Consider the following 12,919-nt stretch of genomic DNA (forward strand, 5'->3'; position numbering starts at 1 on the left):
ATATCAAGCATTAGTGGTGTAGCGGTAACATTGTTGCCTTCCAAGCAATAGCTCTGGGTTCGACTCCCAGCTAATGCATCTAGTTTTTTTTTTCTTTTTCACCTGGAGCCTCAGCTCGATAAGTTATCCCTTTTCTTTTCTTTTTCTTTTTATACCCAGAAAATAAAAAAAGATAGGTATCTGTGCACAAACCAGAGCATGCAACATAGTCTTCTAGGTCGCAGGATATAGGACATGTGACTGAGGGGAATGTCATCATGTTAACATCTACACTATTACAGTTTTTCACTATCTATAAACTGACCGCACCACAATTGTCCATCTACTGAAATTGGTGTAAATCAAAACTTAATTATTGCATATATTAAACCCACAGTTTTCAAGCCAATATGCCTGCACAAGATGGTTCAGCCTCTATGGCAATCCCGATAGTGGATTTCTCGTCTTGGAAGAACACCCAAGACCAAGGTGCCAGGTTACGAATGGCACAAGAACTTGTCAGAGCTTTCCAAACCGTGGGTTTTGTCTATATTATCAACCACTCCCTCCCGGAGTCTGTCCTGGATGAAGCATTCCATTGGACCAAGCGCCTTTTCAATCTCCCTGAAGAGGAGAAAATGAAAGCACCCCATCCAGAAGGTTGGGCGGTGCACCGGGGCTATTCATGGCCGGGATTGGAGAAAGTCTCCCAGACGATGCACAATGAAAGTGATGAGGAGACAAGAAGGAAGTTACGAGAGATACCAGACGTCAAAGTATGCTCAAACCCATCTAACAATGAATACCGTATTCATATGTTAAAGAAAGGAGAAGGCAAGAGCTGTATCTTATAGCATTATAGGAAGTATATGATATTGGGAGCGACGAGCACACTGATCAGCCTAACCAATGGATCCCCGACGAGACGCTCCCAGGCTTTAGGGCTTTTATGACTAAATTCTATTGGGAGTGCTGGGGCGTCGGTGAGGAGCTGTTCCGCGCTCTAGCCGTTGGGCTGGGTCTAGAGGACGAGTCTTACCTTGTCAAGAAACATTCGGGCCATGGCAATCAGCTACGTCTGTTACATTACTTGCCAGTCCCAGCTGAGGATCTTGAGAAAGAGCGGACAGCCCGGTGTCCAGCACATACTGACTGGAGCTCGCTGACCATGCTATTCCAAGACGATTGCGGGGGCCTGGAGGTTGAAGACGTCTCTCGGCCAGGTAAATTCGTCCCCGCAACCCCTATCAAGAATGCCATTGTGGTGAACGTTGGTGATCTTTTGCAGATGTGGAGTAATGGTTAGTATCCTTTTCCCTTTCATAGCTATCACGACTATGATAGATCTAATTCATATAGACCGACTCAAGTCCACAAACCATAGGGTCAGAATGCCCCCACTCGCTGATCGCTATGAGGGTCCAAATCGGATGACGCGCGAGCGGTTCTCGATTCCCTATTTCATATCTCCAGACCCGTCTTCTGTAATTGAATGCATTCCCTCGTGCATGAGCGAAGAAGAGCCCGCCAAGTACAAGCCAATTACACAGGCGGAGTATAACAAGATGCGAGCTTCTATGATGTACTGAATATATGCGAGTCGCGATCCCTCAGTACTGGACCACTATTTCTCTTTTCTTTTGTCCTTATCAAAAGATTACCAGTCAGTTCTGTTGACATAAGGGCATCAGTCATATTGTACATTCAGCAGCAGTTGCTTGGAAGTGTACGTAGCCAGTAAAATAACATTATCAATATAAGCCCTAAGCCCTACACGATATCCGTATTAGGCAATAAAACTCCCGCCGATCGGATAGCGGAGTCAAGCTCAACTTTAGCTCTGGCCGCCGATAAGTTCACCCCCAAGGCTCCAACATCTCTATACAACAACAAAGGTTCCAAACCCTCACCAAGCCGGCCAGAAACGTAACCTTCACACCTCACCGAATCTGCTAACGCCCAATAAACAACTATACCTACAATCAGACGTGTCCTAAACGTCCCGCGACCGCGCTTTACACCCCTCACCACACCCCTCATACCTAATACAACTCCTCCATCGCATCAAAATGTCTCTCCCCAACGAAGCTTTACAAAAGGTACATAATATACCCCGCTACACCAACCAACCAAATACCGAAGCTAACAACCAATTGAAACCAGCTCCTCAACGAACTCGAAAGCCGCATCATCACCTCGCAACAACAAATTGGCCTGACCAAGGCCCAAATGACTACAAAACAGAAAGCTATCAGATTGCTAGACTTGACGTCTAGTGAGATGAGCTCGTTGCCCAAGGATACGCGCATCTATGAGGGTGTAGGGAAGATGTGAGTGTTCACGATACCATACCTGCTTTTTGCTAGGACCCGGCATTGAAATCGAGAGACGTGGCGCTGACATTTTTTTCGCGATGCTATTATAGGTTTGTGGGCGTTCCGATGTCAACGGTTGATAAGCGACTTGTGGCTGAGAAGGCAGAGCTTAGGTCGGAGGTGTCGGGGCTGGAAAAGAAGTTGAGTTCGCTGGAGTTGACGCACAAGAATAGTATGGAGCATTATGAGCGGTTTGTGAAGTCTGGGGGTAAGGCTTGATCTGGGGGTGGGGTTGAGCTGGGATTTTGGCGCGGGTCCTGGCTTTGAGGTTATTTGATAATACACCCTGAATATGGGGATTGGTGGGATATAGGAAGAAGGGGGTTTGGGAACATGGAGCGCTTATTATCAGGGCCTGAGTGTGTTGTTCGACTTTAAGTACGAGGTATGCCGTTACACATGCTGTGATGCTGCTGTGCGGAAACCACTCAGCGCTTGGATATGCGAGAGTATTCAGGTAACGTACGGTGCTTTGGCTGTGATACATACTGGCTGGACCAGTCGCTGGCGTATCGGCTACTCCAATGCCTGGCGAGTGCTATTGGTTGGTTGTTGGTGTTGATCCAGGGAGTTAAAGCTTGGCCTACTACTAGTAGTATGTTCAAGTTCTTGTTTCATTGATTGCCCGCAGATGCGATCACCAGGATAAAAAACATTACACTACTCTAATCGATCTTTGTCTCGATTGTTCTTTTGTATCTTGTGTTGTATATGAGTTCCTGGGTTGGGGGAGTCTTCTTTCATCTGCCACTGAATGACCTTGAATTCGAATTTAATAACCGTAACGATGGGGCACTGAGCATTCGCACTAGAGGACATAAAAGTCATCTCACATATAGATACGACTGTTTGTAGAGAGAGACCCAGAAATACTATATACGTGATCCCCAAGTCACATGCACGACCACATCACAGGCCTTCTATCCCCATCATGTGATTAGCAAGATGACTTAAGATCCTCACCAAAAAAAAAGTCCGGTACTGGCATATCACGAAGTAAGTAAAGAAAGCCATGACTAGGATGATAGCATTCGGGATGTCCGCCGACACGTCCCATGGTATCTCAAGTGTCACCTCAGGAACTCTATCTGCAGGAGATATGCGGGCTGTACTGTACATCAACTGTCCTCGCATCTCGAGTATTTAGGGTTAGTTAAGACTCCTGCTAAAACTGAAAGAGAAATAAGCTTTTTTTCCCCTATCTCTTTCTAAAGAAGGAAGAGTAAGGGAAAAAAGAGAGAGAGAGTAAGAGGATATGGTACATGCATACGCACGGGGCTAGTCACATATAAACTCAATCAAAAACTCCGCATAGATGTACTGTAAGACAAATGACAGCCATTTAGCACATTCCAACTTAGAATAACACCAAAACATAAAATAAAGATCTCAAATACCTCTAGCTCCCCATGCTGTATGGCAGGTTTCTATATCAAGACAATGGTAGTAACCCCAGCTCTACCGATAAAAGCGTGACAAGGCTGCATTCATTCCGGACAGCATGATGGTGCTTGCGGGATGTACTGTACAATTTATACTGTAAATGCATCATGCAAAGCAAACAAAATAGTTATTATATATCTACATATTAGGTATAGTTATGCATACATACCTAAGCAGGTACAAGCCTACATCAGTAGGATATTAATCAACAGTGTCCAAGAATAAAGAAAACCCTAACGCCTACCCAATCCCCTCACTAGCACCAAAGAAGTACTTAAGTGACCCACCCACCCGATACAAGGCTGACTTTCTCGACGTCATGTGTATCAGGCAGCAAATCCAACAGATCAGCATGACTCCTCGAATTAAAGCAATGTGAAAGAAAGAGCGAAGGCAAACATAAATCTACAAACCACATCCATTTGTCACGCACGATAGTATCTATCAGGAGATCGATCGAAGATAAAATCGAGAATGAATGGATGATCAAAGTTAGCTCTGGCTCCGCGGGATTAACCGCCTTATTTTCCTTGGTTGAGGACCGTTGTAATCATTCGTTCCTGGTTATCTACATAGACTAGTTTGATAAGGCGTGTCAAAGGGACCACAGACCTTGTTTCACATAGCCGCTGGGCTGCAGAATTGCTGGTCAGGTTGCCTCAGGCTACGCTAGACTAACTTAGGGCTGTAGAAGAGCGCCGAGGGAAAGGCCACTGGGTATCATTGATAGTCTGGGTCAGGTAGGTAGGGGGAATTAACTAGAAGTAGTTGTCGTAGTAAAAGGCTTCAGATAATTTTGGCATTTCTATAGATATCTAGAAGTCCCAATCCTTCCGTTTCCCTTGAGGTTCAATACCAGTAGGTAACCAGTCAGTGGCCACCCGATGATAAATGATCGCCGCTCAGCCTGACGCCAAAAGCCCAAGACAGTCCAATGAGTGAATGATTCCTGCCCAGCAATACTAAATCACGACACAACTTAACTCAAGGAATCCTTTCTTGTCCCCCACTTTTCAGCTGGACCGCGTTTACGAGGCACGGGGGCTGGTCTCGTTTTCTTTCCTTTTTTTCCTCTCTTTTCCACTGAGGCTCTCCATATTTCTCGTCTCTTCTCGGCTTTGTTCTCTTACTTTTTAGAGCTTTGGGATCTTACCCCTCCTTGTTTCTTTTCTTTTTCTTTTTTTTCCCCCCCTTCCCTTGCTCTTTTTTTTTTCCCCTTTTCTCTTAGGGTTTCTCACACTATCGATTGTTTCCTTGGACCTTGTGTTTGCCAAGTGATATTCTACTGCTTCTTACACTACGTCACTTTCTTGTGTCTCCCCTGGAGTCAAAAATCACCCCGCTTCATCCCAGCTGTCATCTTAGTCTGAGAAAGAACAAACACAATCCCCCCAAATTGATTCCACCGAAACGAGAAAAAAGAAAGGAAGAAGAGGGTAACACAAACAAAGCACAAATACAATACTTCCCCCAAAATGCCACGCCACCACATCGTCCCCTGGACCGATTCCGAGTCCGACTACTCAGAATCGGACTATTCTATGGAAAACGGCCGCCGACGGACCTCCTTCAGGAGGCGCTCCGTCTCCCGTCATCGCTACGGCGATGATCGTCGCTTTAGCCCCGATCGCCGCTTCAACCCCGACCGCGCCAGTAACGCCTATCTCAGCCCCGTCGTGCAAGATGTGCACATCCACCGGTCCGCGTCCACGGGCGCCCGGCGACGACGGTCTCGCGAGCGTGCCCCGCAGCCCCCAGCTGTCATCGTCGACATCAAGAATGACTCGAGGAACAAGGGTTCCAACAGAAGTGCCAACAGGGCCCGCAAGGACCAGCACCAGGAGACGTACATTGACCCCTATGAGTCGGAGGACGAGACCCTCCTGCGGGCTCATCGACGGCCTCGGGCCAGCACCGCCAGTTCTCCGCGGGAGGCTTCGCCACGGCAGCAGCGGGATTATGAGCTGGTGATTGATCAACGGCTGCTGGAGAAGAATGATCATCGACAGGATCTGGAGCTGTTGAGACAGCAGCAGGAGATTGAGCGCTTAGAGCGTGAGTTGGCGCGTCATCGCCTTGAGGCTCGGGATGTACGAGACTCCCGCGAGGTTCGGATCATGAAGGAAGAAGAGGACTTGTACGAAGAGGAGATCAGCGAGCGACTAAGACGACTTGAGAGGTACGAGAAGAACCAGCGTCTAGAGGATGAACAGCGGCAAGCGGAGCATCGTTGGAAGCTGCGTCAATATGAGGAAGCCCAGCGCCATGCTAGGGAGGAAGACGGCGTTAAATCGAGATTGCGAGAGGAGAAGCTCAAAGAGCTACGGCACAAGATTGAGGAGGAGGAGGAGCAGCGAAAAGCGGAACATCGTTACAAGCTGCGCCAGTTCGAGGAAGCCCAACGCAGGGCCAGGGAGGATGAAGACGTCAAGTCAAAGCTCCGTGAGGAGAAGCTTAAGGACCTCCAGCGCAGAATAGACGAGGAAGAGGAGCGTGAGAAGCTCAAAGAGAAAATGCGCCAGGAGAAGCTCAAAGAACTTCAGCGCAAGATAGAGGAGGAGGAAGAGCGCGAGCGAATCAAGAAAGAGATCCGGGATGAGGAGGCGAGAGCTCTACTTGCGAAACAGGAAAAGGATCGTAAAGAAGCTATGATGAAAGCAGCAGCCATCGAAGAATGGAAGTTAAACGAGGAACGGCGAGCAAATGCCGAGAGACTGGCGGCGCAGAAACGCGATGAAGAATTTAGGAATCGACTGAGAGTTGAATTCGGGTATACGGAAGAAGAAATTGAGGAGATAATCACCAAGAAGAAGAAGGGAGAGAAAGAAAAGAACAAAGGGGAGGACAAGGAGAAGGAGAAGGAGAAGGAAAAGGAGAAAAAGAAGAAGGGAAAGGAAAAGAAGGAGGAGAAAGAGAGTGACAATGAAGAGGAGAGGGAAGAACATCGCCGGACGACCTGGATCAAGGTATGCCGCCGAACTGCGAATGCTTCCGTGTCGTACCCAACTAATATCATTGTTTAGGTCCACCGCAAACATCTCCTACCTGACACCCTGATGGCCTATCAATTGCCCTGGGACTGGGATGACGTGAGTACTCCGAAAACCTTGACCTTTCCGAGGTAAGCAATGCTGACTTACCGTCAACAGCGCGATAGCAACTACATTATCATCAAACAGTGGATCTCAGAAGACTTCCAGGAAGAGCTCTTCGATCACACGCGGCGACTTCGCGAGGGTAAACTCATTACCCAGACTTCCAACACCTTGACCGAGCTGAAGGTCAATGACAAGAAGAAAGATAAGCTGTATCTGGTACGGAAGAAGAGCCCCAGTAGGCGGGCATGGATCTTTACTTGATCAACTGATCGAATTGTTTTGTGAAACACAAATGATACCTCTTTCTGATTTTTTGCGGCTTTGGATTTGTCCATACCGGCATTTTTGGTTGTTCGTAAATTTGCTTCTATATTGGACCTGCGATGTTCCATGTTGATGTTCATTTTATTTTGTCGTGAGTTGGGATTCTGATGATATGATCGCACCTATATATGATACAATGATGATGATTGCCACGATATATACCCAAACTCCTTTATGATCCAAGCCAAACTCCCAAGCAAATGCCCAAGTAAAAAGAAGAAGCAGATTACTGGTTATACAAGCACTTAGTCTTTTGCTGCCCAGTGCTTCTCCGCGCGGAGAATCAACTCCTCATATACGGTCCAGGCGAGTGCTGAGCTTAGTGCCTTTCTGGCAATACGCAGCCCCAGGCCACCAAACAGACTCCGTACGCCATCTTCGTGAATCATCATCTTAACCGCTCGCATCATGTTTCCGTACTTGTTCGGCATAAGCTGCAGTCGAGTCTTGACCGCATCAAACGGGTTCGTAATCGCAGTAGCAAGACCAGCGGCTAAAGCTCCCGAGACAAAGTTAATTGACGAGGATGATTTTAGTGACTGGTCACCGGCTTTCGACTCAGCTAACGACGCTAAACGCCGCTTCAATTGCTCATAGAAAAGAACGTAGAGCCCTGCGTACGGAGCATCTCGTGCGGCGGTTGCCCCAAACCCAGCAAAGAGTCCTCGCACGCCTTCTGTGCGAAGGATATCACGCCCTGCGCTATACAGACTGCCATATGAGTAATAGCTCGACTCATAGCGTACTTTAAGCACGGTGACAGGCATCATCACGAATCCCGCCGCAACACGAGCGGCCGCCCCTGTGGCAAGATTGGCTGAGTTCGAGAGCTTTGGAAGAGCAGACGAAGACGGTGCGGCTTGGCCGTTTCCGTTAGTGCTAGATACAGCGATTGGGACTGCGGTATGCGCTAAAGCTTGTCGTAAGGCATTGAGGCTTGTGAAATATAGCGCTGAGCCGAAGCCTGTGCGGAGTGCTGAGGGAAGGGTTCCGCGCCATAGGCCGCGAATGGGATTCGGAGATGAGACGATGGCTTTTATGGTCGGTAGAAGAGCGGCATTCTGGGACTGTTGGACTCGGGTCTTGAGTAGATCTGCTGGCTGTAGGAGAATTGCAGAGCTGAGGCCGGAACAAAGGCCAGCGGCGAAATGGAAAGTAGTTTTTGACGCTACCCGCAGGTTAGCCAGGGCCAAATGGGTTTAGGAGCGACTTAAAAGGGAAAAAAATAATAATAGCAATTCCTCTGATGGGTAAAAAAAGTTCTGCAAAAGGACATACTTGTAGTGGCGGAAGTATTTTTCACCTGCGGCACTGCATAGGCAGGGCTGTTCGACATTGCGCGTATACTTACAGGCCCAACCTGAAAAGTTCGCGAGTGGAAGTTTATATGCGCTTAGAGAATTGATCAAAAAGCGAGTATCAGAGCCGATTTAATTCATCCGCAATGGACACCGCTATTTCGTATATGGCGAGTATCTTGCGAGAGACCGGAATACGGTCACAATCACGTAAGTAGCGACAGAGACGGCATCTCAAGAAAGGCGGAGAAAGATGGAAAACGAAGGATTGGACAGGTCAAACCTGAGATCTCCTCCTCAGATCAGGTACGATGTGAGGTTCCAGAAAGTATTTTTCCTCTCGAATAATCACGGATGGTGAAGTCATCATAGCTCCGTTCCGGTCGCATTGTGATTGGCCGGAGACAGCCACGGGCGGCCACACGCTGTGTACTTCCGGTACCTCCATACCGTATAAGTTTGGTGCGATGAAATGTACTGGTACAACATGGATACAATACAACAGCTTAGGTTATTCCAAACGGTATTTGCGTTCCTGGAACATGAGGTATTTCGTTGGTGTGTACTAACTAATCTCCTCCGCATGCAGTCAGCCACGAAACATTACGACTCCACCTATAAATGAGATGGCCTACCCATGGATGGACCGAGGTATACGTGCTGGTCCTGCCAATTGAAAGATAGTTTCCAGTTGACGAAACACAATTTTCAAACAGAGTCTGTGTCTTAATGACTTTTCACTGGATTTACCTTAATGAGATATCAAATAGCAAAACTTCGTTTACCGTCGCATAAACCTATAACTGCAGTTGTGTAAGTGAGTGTCAGCGGGTCGACCGCATGCATCCTCCCAAGGCAAAATTACAAGTGTGTATGGAATTCTCGGTAGTGTGCGGAGGTACAGGCTGACCAATCGGCTCTCTGAAAACCGGGATTGACAGCGATAGATGCTTACTTAGTACCATGTCGACGTCACGGGTTTGGATGAACCAAACGGGTGTTGAGTTAATTTAGAAAGGAACTCTTGCTGCGGGCGAACGCCAGTCGACGCCTCTTCCTTTGTACATCCCTTTTCTATTTCCTCCCTGCCTTGTACTCTACCTGAGATGCACTCTTTCTTATAACTCCTTTAATCTCCTGTCAGTACAGAGATTGGCAACTGTCCGCGACCAGCCGGAGTTTGTCTCTGCCCGCAATGCCTGTGTGGCCTGCCCTACCCTTCATTCCATATCCGCCTTCTAAGGCTGGGTATTGGAGCCCCGTCACGTCGACCTTGAATTGGTGTGAGGAGGTGCGCAACCCATTTTTTCATATATTTTCTATTTATATACCTTTTCCTCCCAACTAATAGCCTCTAACATAGGATTACTATGCGACTATCTACTCCGCCGAAATTGTCAACGCTCTCACAAACCTCTTGTTTATGTGGCTTGGTGTCAAAGGGCTCCGCAGCTGTAGGCGCCATGGACATGATACGATTTTTCAAGTGGCGTATTACGGTTATCTCGTGGTCGGAACGGGGAGTTTCTTGTTCCATTCGACTTTGAAATGCAAGTGATATATATCTATACCCATTCTGCGAGGGGCTATCTACGGCGTGGACTTGACTAACTGAAATTTCTTGTACAGACCCCATGCAGCTCATCGATGAACTTTCCATGATCTACACTACATGTTTGATGTGCTATGCGTCCTTCTCTTACTCGAGATCGACCAGCATCCGTATCTTCCTAGCCATTGCCCTGACCGGTCTGGCCGTCTTCATTACTCTGTATTACCACTACCTTCAGGACCCCGTATTTCACCAGAACGCATACGCTCTGTTGACCATTGTTGTCGTCCTGCGGAGTATGTATACCATGGAGGTAACCCTTCGTCCGAAATGGCGACACTCCACCGAGGGGGACCGGTTAGCGCGCGAAAGGCGCGGGCTGCCTGTTCTTTCCAAAGAACAACAGCACTACGAGAATGAGCGGGATGTGAGGATTCTGAAGACCATGTGGTTTATGGTTATATACGGGCTGAGCATGTTCCTTGGTGGCTTCTTTATCTGGAACTTGGATAACCACTTTTGCACTAAGATCCGCGGATGGCGCCGGGTAGTAGGGCTTCCGTGGGGTCTTTTCCTTGAAGGTCATGGGTGGTGGTATGCTCTCATTTATCTTTCATCCTTCTTGCTTTACTGCGGCTCATTGCCTTTAGAACGCTCGCTAACATTGTTCTGCTATTAAGGCACGTTATGACTGGCATTGGTGCATATCTCTATATAATCTGGGGCATTTGGCTACGTCACTGCTTGAACAAACGACAGGAGGAATATCGCTTGTGGTGGCCGCATTTTTGGAACTTCCCTGAAATCCTCCGTAGTAGCTTCAAAGACAAGAGAGAAAACGGCGCGGTCAAGAAATCGAACTAAACTAGTGCGGCTTCTTACTAATCCTATTTATATTCCAGCTACGTTTTGAGCGAGCGCCGTGGCCAGAAGGCGCGGTGGCCGAGCTGTTATCCTAGGATCGATGTTCTTTGATTATTCGTTATAGACATTAGTTTTAGCCTGACCAAGACCTTACCATAGAGGACAGCATGAGGTAAATGAAGATCGTATTATATCTCACAGTAACTTCTATAAGCGATATGTCGAATCTGCGGTTGTTCTATCATAGTTTTGGCTTGGAAGGACCCTTAGCCCTCACTGGGGCTGGGACGTGCTCCTTCCAGCGCGAATCAATCGTGATTTTCTCGAGTTTCGATTTTCGACTCCACTGCTCGCGGAAAGCCTGGTCTTCCTCTCGCCACCGCTGCAGTTCCTGACCCAACCATTTGCTGGCCGCTTCGCCGCATTGAGTGGGTGCTTCCTGAGCAAGAAGATGTCCGAATTCCTCAAGATAGACGTCGCGCACTCTACCAGCAGCTACCCCGCCGCTACCACCCACCCCTACACCGGTGTTGGCCAGCTTATCAGCCATCATCGCGGGATGACACATGTCGGATTTGCCGCCGAATATGTACAGAACGCTAGGTCGGAGGTGTGGGATTTCTCCGAATATACGCGATGGCTCAGGGCGGTAGAATGGAAAGGATCCCTCATGGTTGGGGTCGAGGTCGGGATGAGTCACTCGATTTAGCGGTACATCTTTGCCCGGGGGCCCATCGTAGTTGGGACGTGAGAAGGTGAACACTTCCTGGTGAAGGGGTGTTGTTAGGGTGACAGGTTGTTCGCCTTCCTTGGATGCTTCGTTGGGAAGTTGATGGACAGCTGTGGGAAGCTCCCGCAGGCCGTATTGAATCCAGAGGTCGAGAACGCGGGGGTCCCAGGCTTGGTAGAACGGACTTCGTTTAAAACTATCCGCAGCAGCCTTGCGGGAAGGCCAAAGGTCACGTCGATAAGTGGATAGTTGGGTGGTTTTGGTTATGACCATTTTTCCATTGTCGCTCGATAAGGGATCTAATTGTGTCGTTTGGCGTTGGATTACAGGATCTAGTAGAACAAGCGTATGGATGAGCCGAGGATGCATCAGGCATAGTTTCGCACTGTGGTGGTCGACGTTCGTCAGTGACCAACGCGGGGCTCTGGGTTGCAGAAGACTCACAGGTGTGCGCCGCCCATGCTATGACCTATTCCGACGATCGGACGAGGCATTTCCTTGCGCTTTACGTTGACGAGGTGAAGTAGGTCTCTCGGATGATCAAACCAGCTAGCTATTGGCGTCATGTGTCAGTCTTCAAAATACTTGCAGCCCGTCTTGACCGTAGCATCGAGTAGGGGCGACCAGGTTACGTACGGTCATTTCCTAAGAGACTCTCGTTGATTACATGGCTTTGCCCTTGATGCGCGACGTCTGTTATCCAAATACTTCGGATACGAAAGCCATTGTCCTTAGACCGGGCATGTAGTTCTTCCCAGAGTGGTTCATAGAGTTCCTGATAAAAAGGATTAGCTTACGGTTTCGTTACCAAATGAGCCCCAAACGCCTTGTTGATTGAACACCATACCTTAGGGAAACCATTGGCATGCGCTGCAAGAATAGTGACATCGCCCGGGCGGGGATTTAGGTTATCTAGAGGAATATACTGCTTCACGGCTAAATGTAATTCATCTTCCTGTTCGTTGGACATCGCCGCGGGATATTCCCGAATATGCTGACACTGGACCACATGGTCAACGATGCGAAAGGGGCTGGAATATGCGGGGGAAGGCATCGCATAGGTATAAATTTATTTTCAGATGTCTTGATCTAGGACAGAATCGGCCATCATGGGCCCGACTGGGGCTTTAAATGTGGAGGAGCTCGGGTTAGGTCTGGGGTAACGGAGCTACGTGCAAGACACTTTGCCGTGAACTGGGTCGCTGAGCCGAGGAACATCGCTGTGGTCAGATCACTGGTCCGAAAAGCGTTGCCGG

The 12,919-nt window shown here is 48.3% G+C and overlaps 6 protein-coding genes and 1 non-coding gene across 7 annotated transcripts; 5 read left to right on the forward strand and 2 right to left on the reverse strand.

The window, feature by feature from the left end:
* The first annotated feature begins 7 nt into the window (after positions 1-7).
* On the forward strand, positions 8-78 carry BDW43DRAFT_t55. Its single transcript has one exon. It is a non-coding gene; the product is annotated as a tRNA-Gly (tRNA).
* A 35-nt stretch (positions 79-113) lies between these two features.
* BDW43DRAFT_268077 (isopenicillin N synthase family dioxygenase) lies at positions 114-1,708 on the forward strand. The gene is made up of 3 exons (XM_032041075.1): positions 114-755; positions 842-1,280; positions 1,339-1,708. Exons 1-3 carry the CDS (start codon positions 390-392, stop codon positions 1,566-1,568), a joined length of 1,035 nt encoding a protein of 344 aa, XP_031903133.1. The 5' UTR covers positions 114-389; the 3' UTR covers positions 1,569-1,708.
* A 123-nt stretch (positions 1,709-1,831) lies between these two features.
* Positions 1,832-3,110, forward strand: BDW43DRAFT_268079 (putative prefoldin subunit 1). The gene is made up of 3 exons (XM_032041076.1): positions 1,832-2,078; positions 2,143-2,309; positions 2,405-3,110. The coding sequence occupies exons 1-3, from the start codon at positions 2,049-2,051 to the stop codon at positions 2,571-2,573; spliced, it is 366 nt and encodes a 121-aa protein (XP_031903134.1). The 5' UTR covers positions 1,832-2,048; the 3' UTR covers positions 2,574-3,110.
* Positions 3,111-4,795: 1,685 nt separating this feature from the next.
* On the forward strand, positions 4,796-6,969 carry BDW43DRAFT_268080 (uncharacterized protein). The gene is made up of 2 exons (XM_032041077.1): positions 4,796-6,763; positions 6,821-6,969. The coding sequence occupies exons 1-2, from the start codon at positions 5,273-5,275 to the stop codon at positions 6,920-6,922; spliced, it is 1,593 nt and encodes a 530-aa protein (XP_031903135.1). The 5' UTR covers positions 4,796-5,272; the 3' UTR covers positions 6,923-6,969.
* A 412-nt stretch (positions 6,970-7,381) lies between these two features.
* On the reverse strand, positions 7,382-8,674 carry BDW43DRAFT_252203 (putative mitochondrial carrier protein). The gene is made up of 2 exons (XM_032039825.1): positions 8,498-8,674; positions 7,382-8,387 (listed from the first exon to the last, which is right to left on the reverse strand). The coding sequence occupies exons 1-2, from the start codon at positions 8,553-8,555 to the stop codon at positions 7,465-7,467; spliced, it is 981 nt and encodes a 326-aa protein (XP_031903136.1). The 5' UTR covers positions 8,556-8,674; the 3' UTR covers positions 7,382-7,464.
* A 1,038-nt stretch (positions 8,675-9,712) lies between these two features.
* Positions 9,713-10,933, forward strand: BDW43DRAFT_298384 (ceramidase; the record flags this gene model as incomplete). The annotated part of the gene is made up of 4 exons (XM_032044546.1): positions 9,713-9,808; positions 9,881-10,040; positions 10,147-10,663; positions 10,750-10,933. 4 exons carry the CDS (start codon positions 9,713-9,715, stop codon positions 10,931-10,933), a joined length of 957 nt encoding a protein of 318 aa, XP_031903137.1.
* A 28-nt stretch (positions 10,934-10,961) lies between these two features.
* BDW43DRAFT_252233 (putative toxin biosynthesis protein) lies at positions 10,962-12,895 on the reverse strand. Its single transcript, XM_032039826.1, has 4 exons — positions 12,511-12,895; positions 12,300-12,438; positions 12,108-12,216; positions 10,962-12,048 (listed from the first exon to the last, which is right to left on the reverse strand). The coding sequence occupies exons 1-4, from the start codon at positions 12,715-12,717 to the stop codon at positions 11,175-11,177; spliced, it is 1,329 nt and encodes a 442-aa protein (XP_031903138.1). The 5' UTR covers positions 12,718-12,895; the 3' UTR covers positions 10,962-11,174.
* Between the last annotated feature and the right edge of the window lie 24 nt (positions 12,896-12,919).

This window comes from Aspergillus alliaceus (assembly GCF_009176365.1).
Source record: "Aspergillus alliaceus strain CBS 536.65 unplaced genomic scaffold BDW43scaffold_9, whole genome shotgun sequence".
In the NCBI taxonomy this organism is placed as follows: domain Eukaryota; kingdom Fungi; phylum Ascomycota; class Eurotiomycetes; order Eurotiales; family Aspergillaceae; genus Aspergillus; species Aspergillus alliaceus.

What these genes read in the sequence shown, in the direction of transcription:
- BDW43DRAFT_268077 (XM_032041075.1), top strand. Translation starts at nt 390, where the DNA reads ATGCCTGCACAAGATGGTTCAGCCTCTATGGCAATCCCGATAGTGGAT. An exon ending in GAGAGATACCAGACGTCAAA is followed by an intron (nt 756 to 841) that starts GTATGCTCAAAC and finishes ATAGCATTATAG; the next exon opens with GAAGTATATGATATTGGGAG. An exon ending in TTTGCAGATGTGGAGTAATG is followed by an intron (nt 1,281 to 1,338) that starts GTTAGTATCCTT and finishes TAATTCATATAG; the next exon opens with ACCGACTCAAGTCCACAAAC.
- BDW43DRAFT_268079 (XM_032041076.1), top strand. Translation starts at nt 2,049, where the DNA reads ATGTCTCTCCCCAACGAAGCTTTACAAAAG. An exon ending in CCAACGAAGCTTTACAAAAG is followed by an intron (nt 2,079 to 2,142) that starts GTACATAATATA and finishes AATTGAAACCAG; the next exon opens with CTCCTCAACGAACTCGAAAG. An exon ending in TATGAGGGTGTAGGGAAGAT is followed by an intron (nt 2,310 to 2,404) that starts GTGAGTGTTCAC and finishes ATGCTATTATAG; the next exon opens with GTTTGTGGGCGTTCCGATGT.
- BDW43DRAFT_268080 (XM_032041077.1), top strand. Translation starts at nt 5,273, where the DNA reads ATGCCACGCCACCACATCGTCCCCTGGACCGATTCCGAGTCCGACTAC. An exon ending in GCCGGACGACCTGGATCAAG is followed by an intron (nt 6,764 to 6,820) that starts GTATGCCGCCGA and finishes ATCATTGTTTAG; the next exon opens with GTCCACCGCAAACATCTCCT.
- BDW43DRAFT_252203 (XM_032039825.1), bottom strand. Translation starts at nt 8,555, where the DNA reads ATGTCGAACAGCCCTGCCTATGCAGTGCCGCAGGTGAAAAATACTTCC. An exon ending in AAATACTTCCGCCACTACAA is followed by an intron (nt 8,388 to 8,497) that starts GTATGTCCTTTT and finishes ACCTGCGGGTAG; the next exon opens with CGTCAAAAACTACTTTCCAT.
- BDW43DRAFT_252233 (XM_032039826.1), bottom strand. Translation starts at nt 12,717, where the DNA reads ATGCCTTCCCCCGCATATTCCAGCCCCTTTCGCATCGTTGACCATGTG. An exon ending in ATGCCAATGGTTTCCCTAAG is followed by an intron (nt 12,439 to 12,510) that starts GTATGGTGTTCA and finishes CCTTTTTATCAG; the next exon opens with GAACTCTATGAACCACTCTG. An exon ending in GAGTCTCTTAGGAAATGACC is followed by an intron (nt 12,217 to 12,299) that starts GTACGTAACCTG and finishes TGACGCCAATAG; the next exon opens with CTAGCTGGTTTGATCATCCG.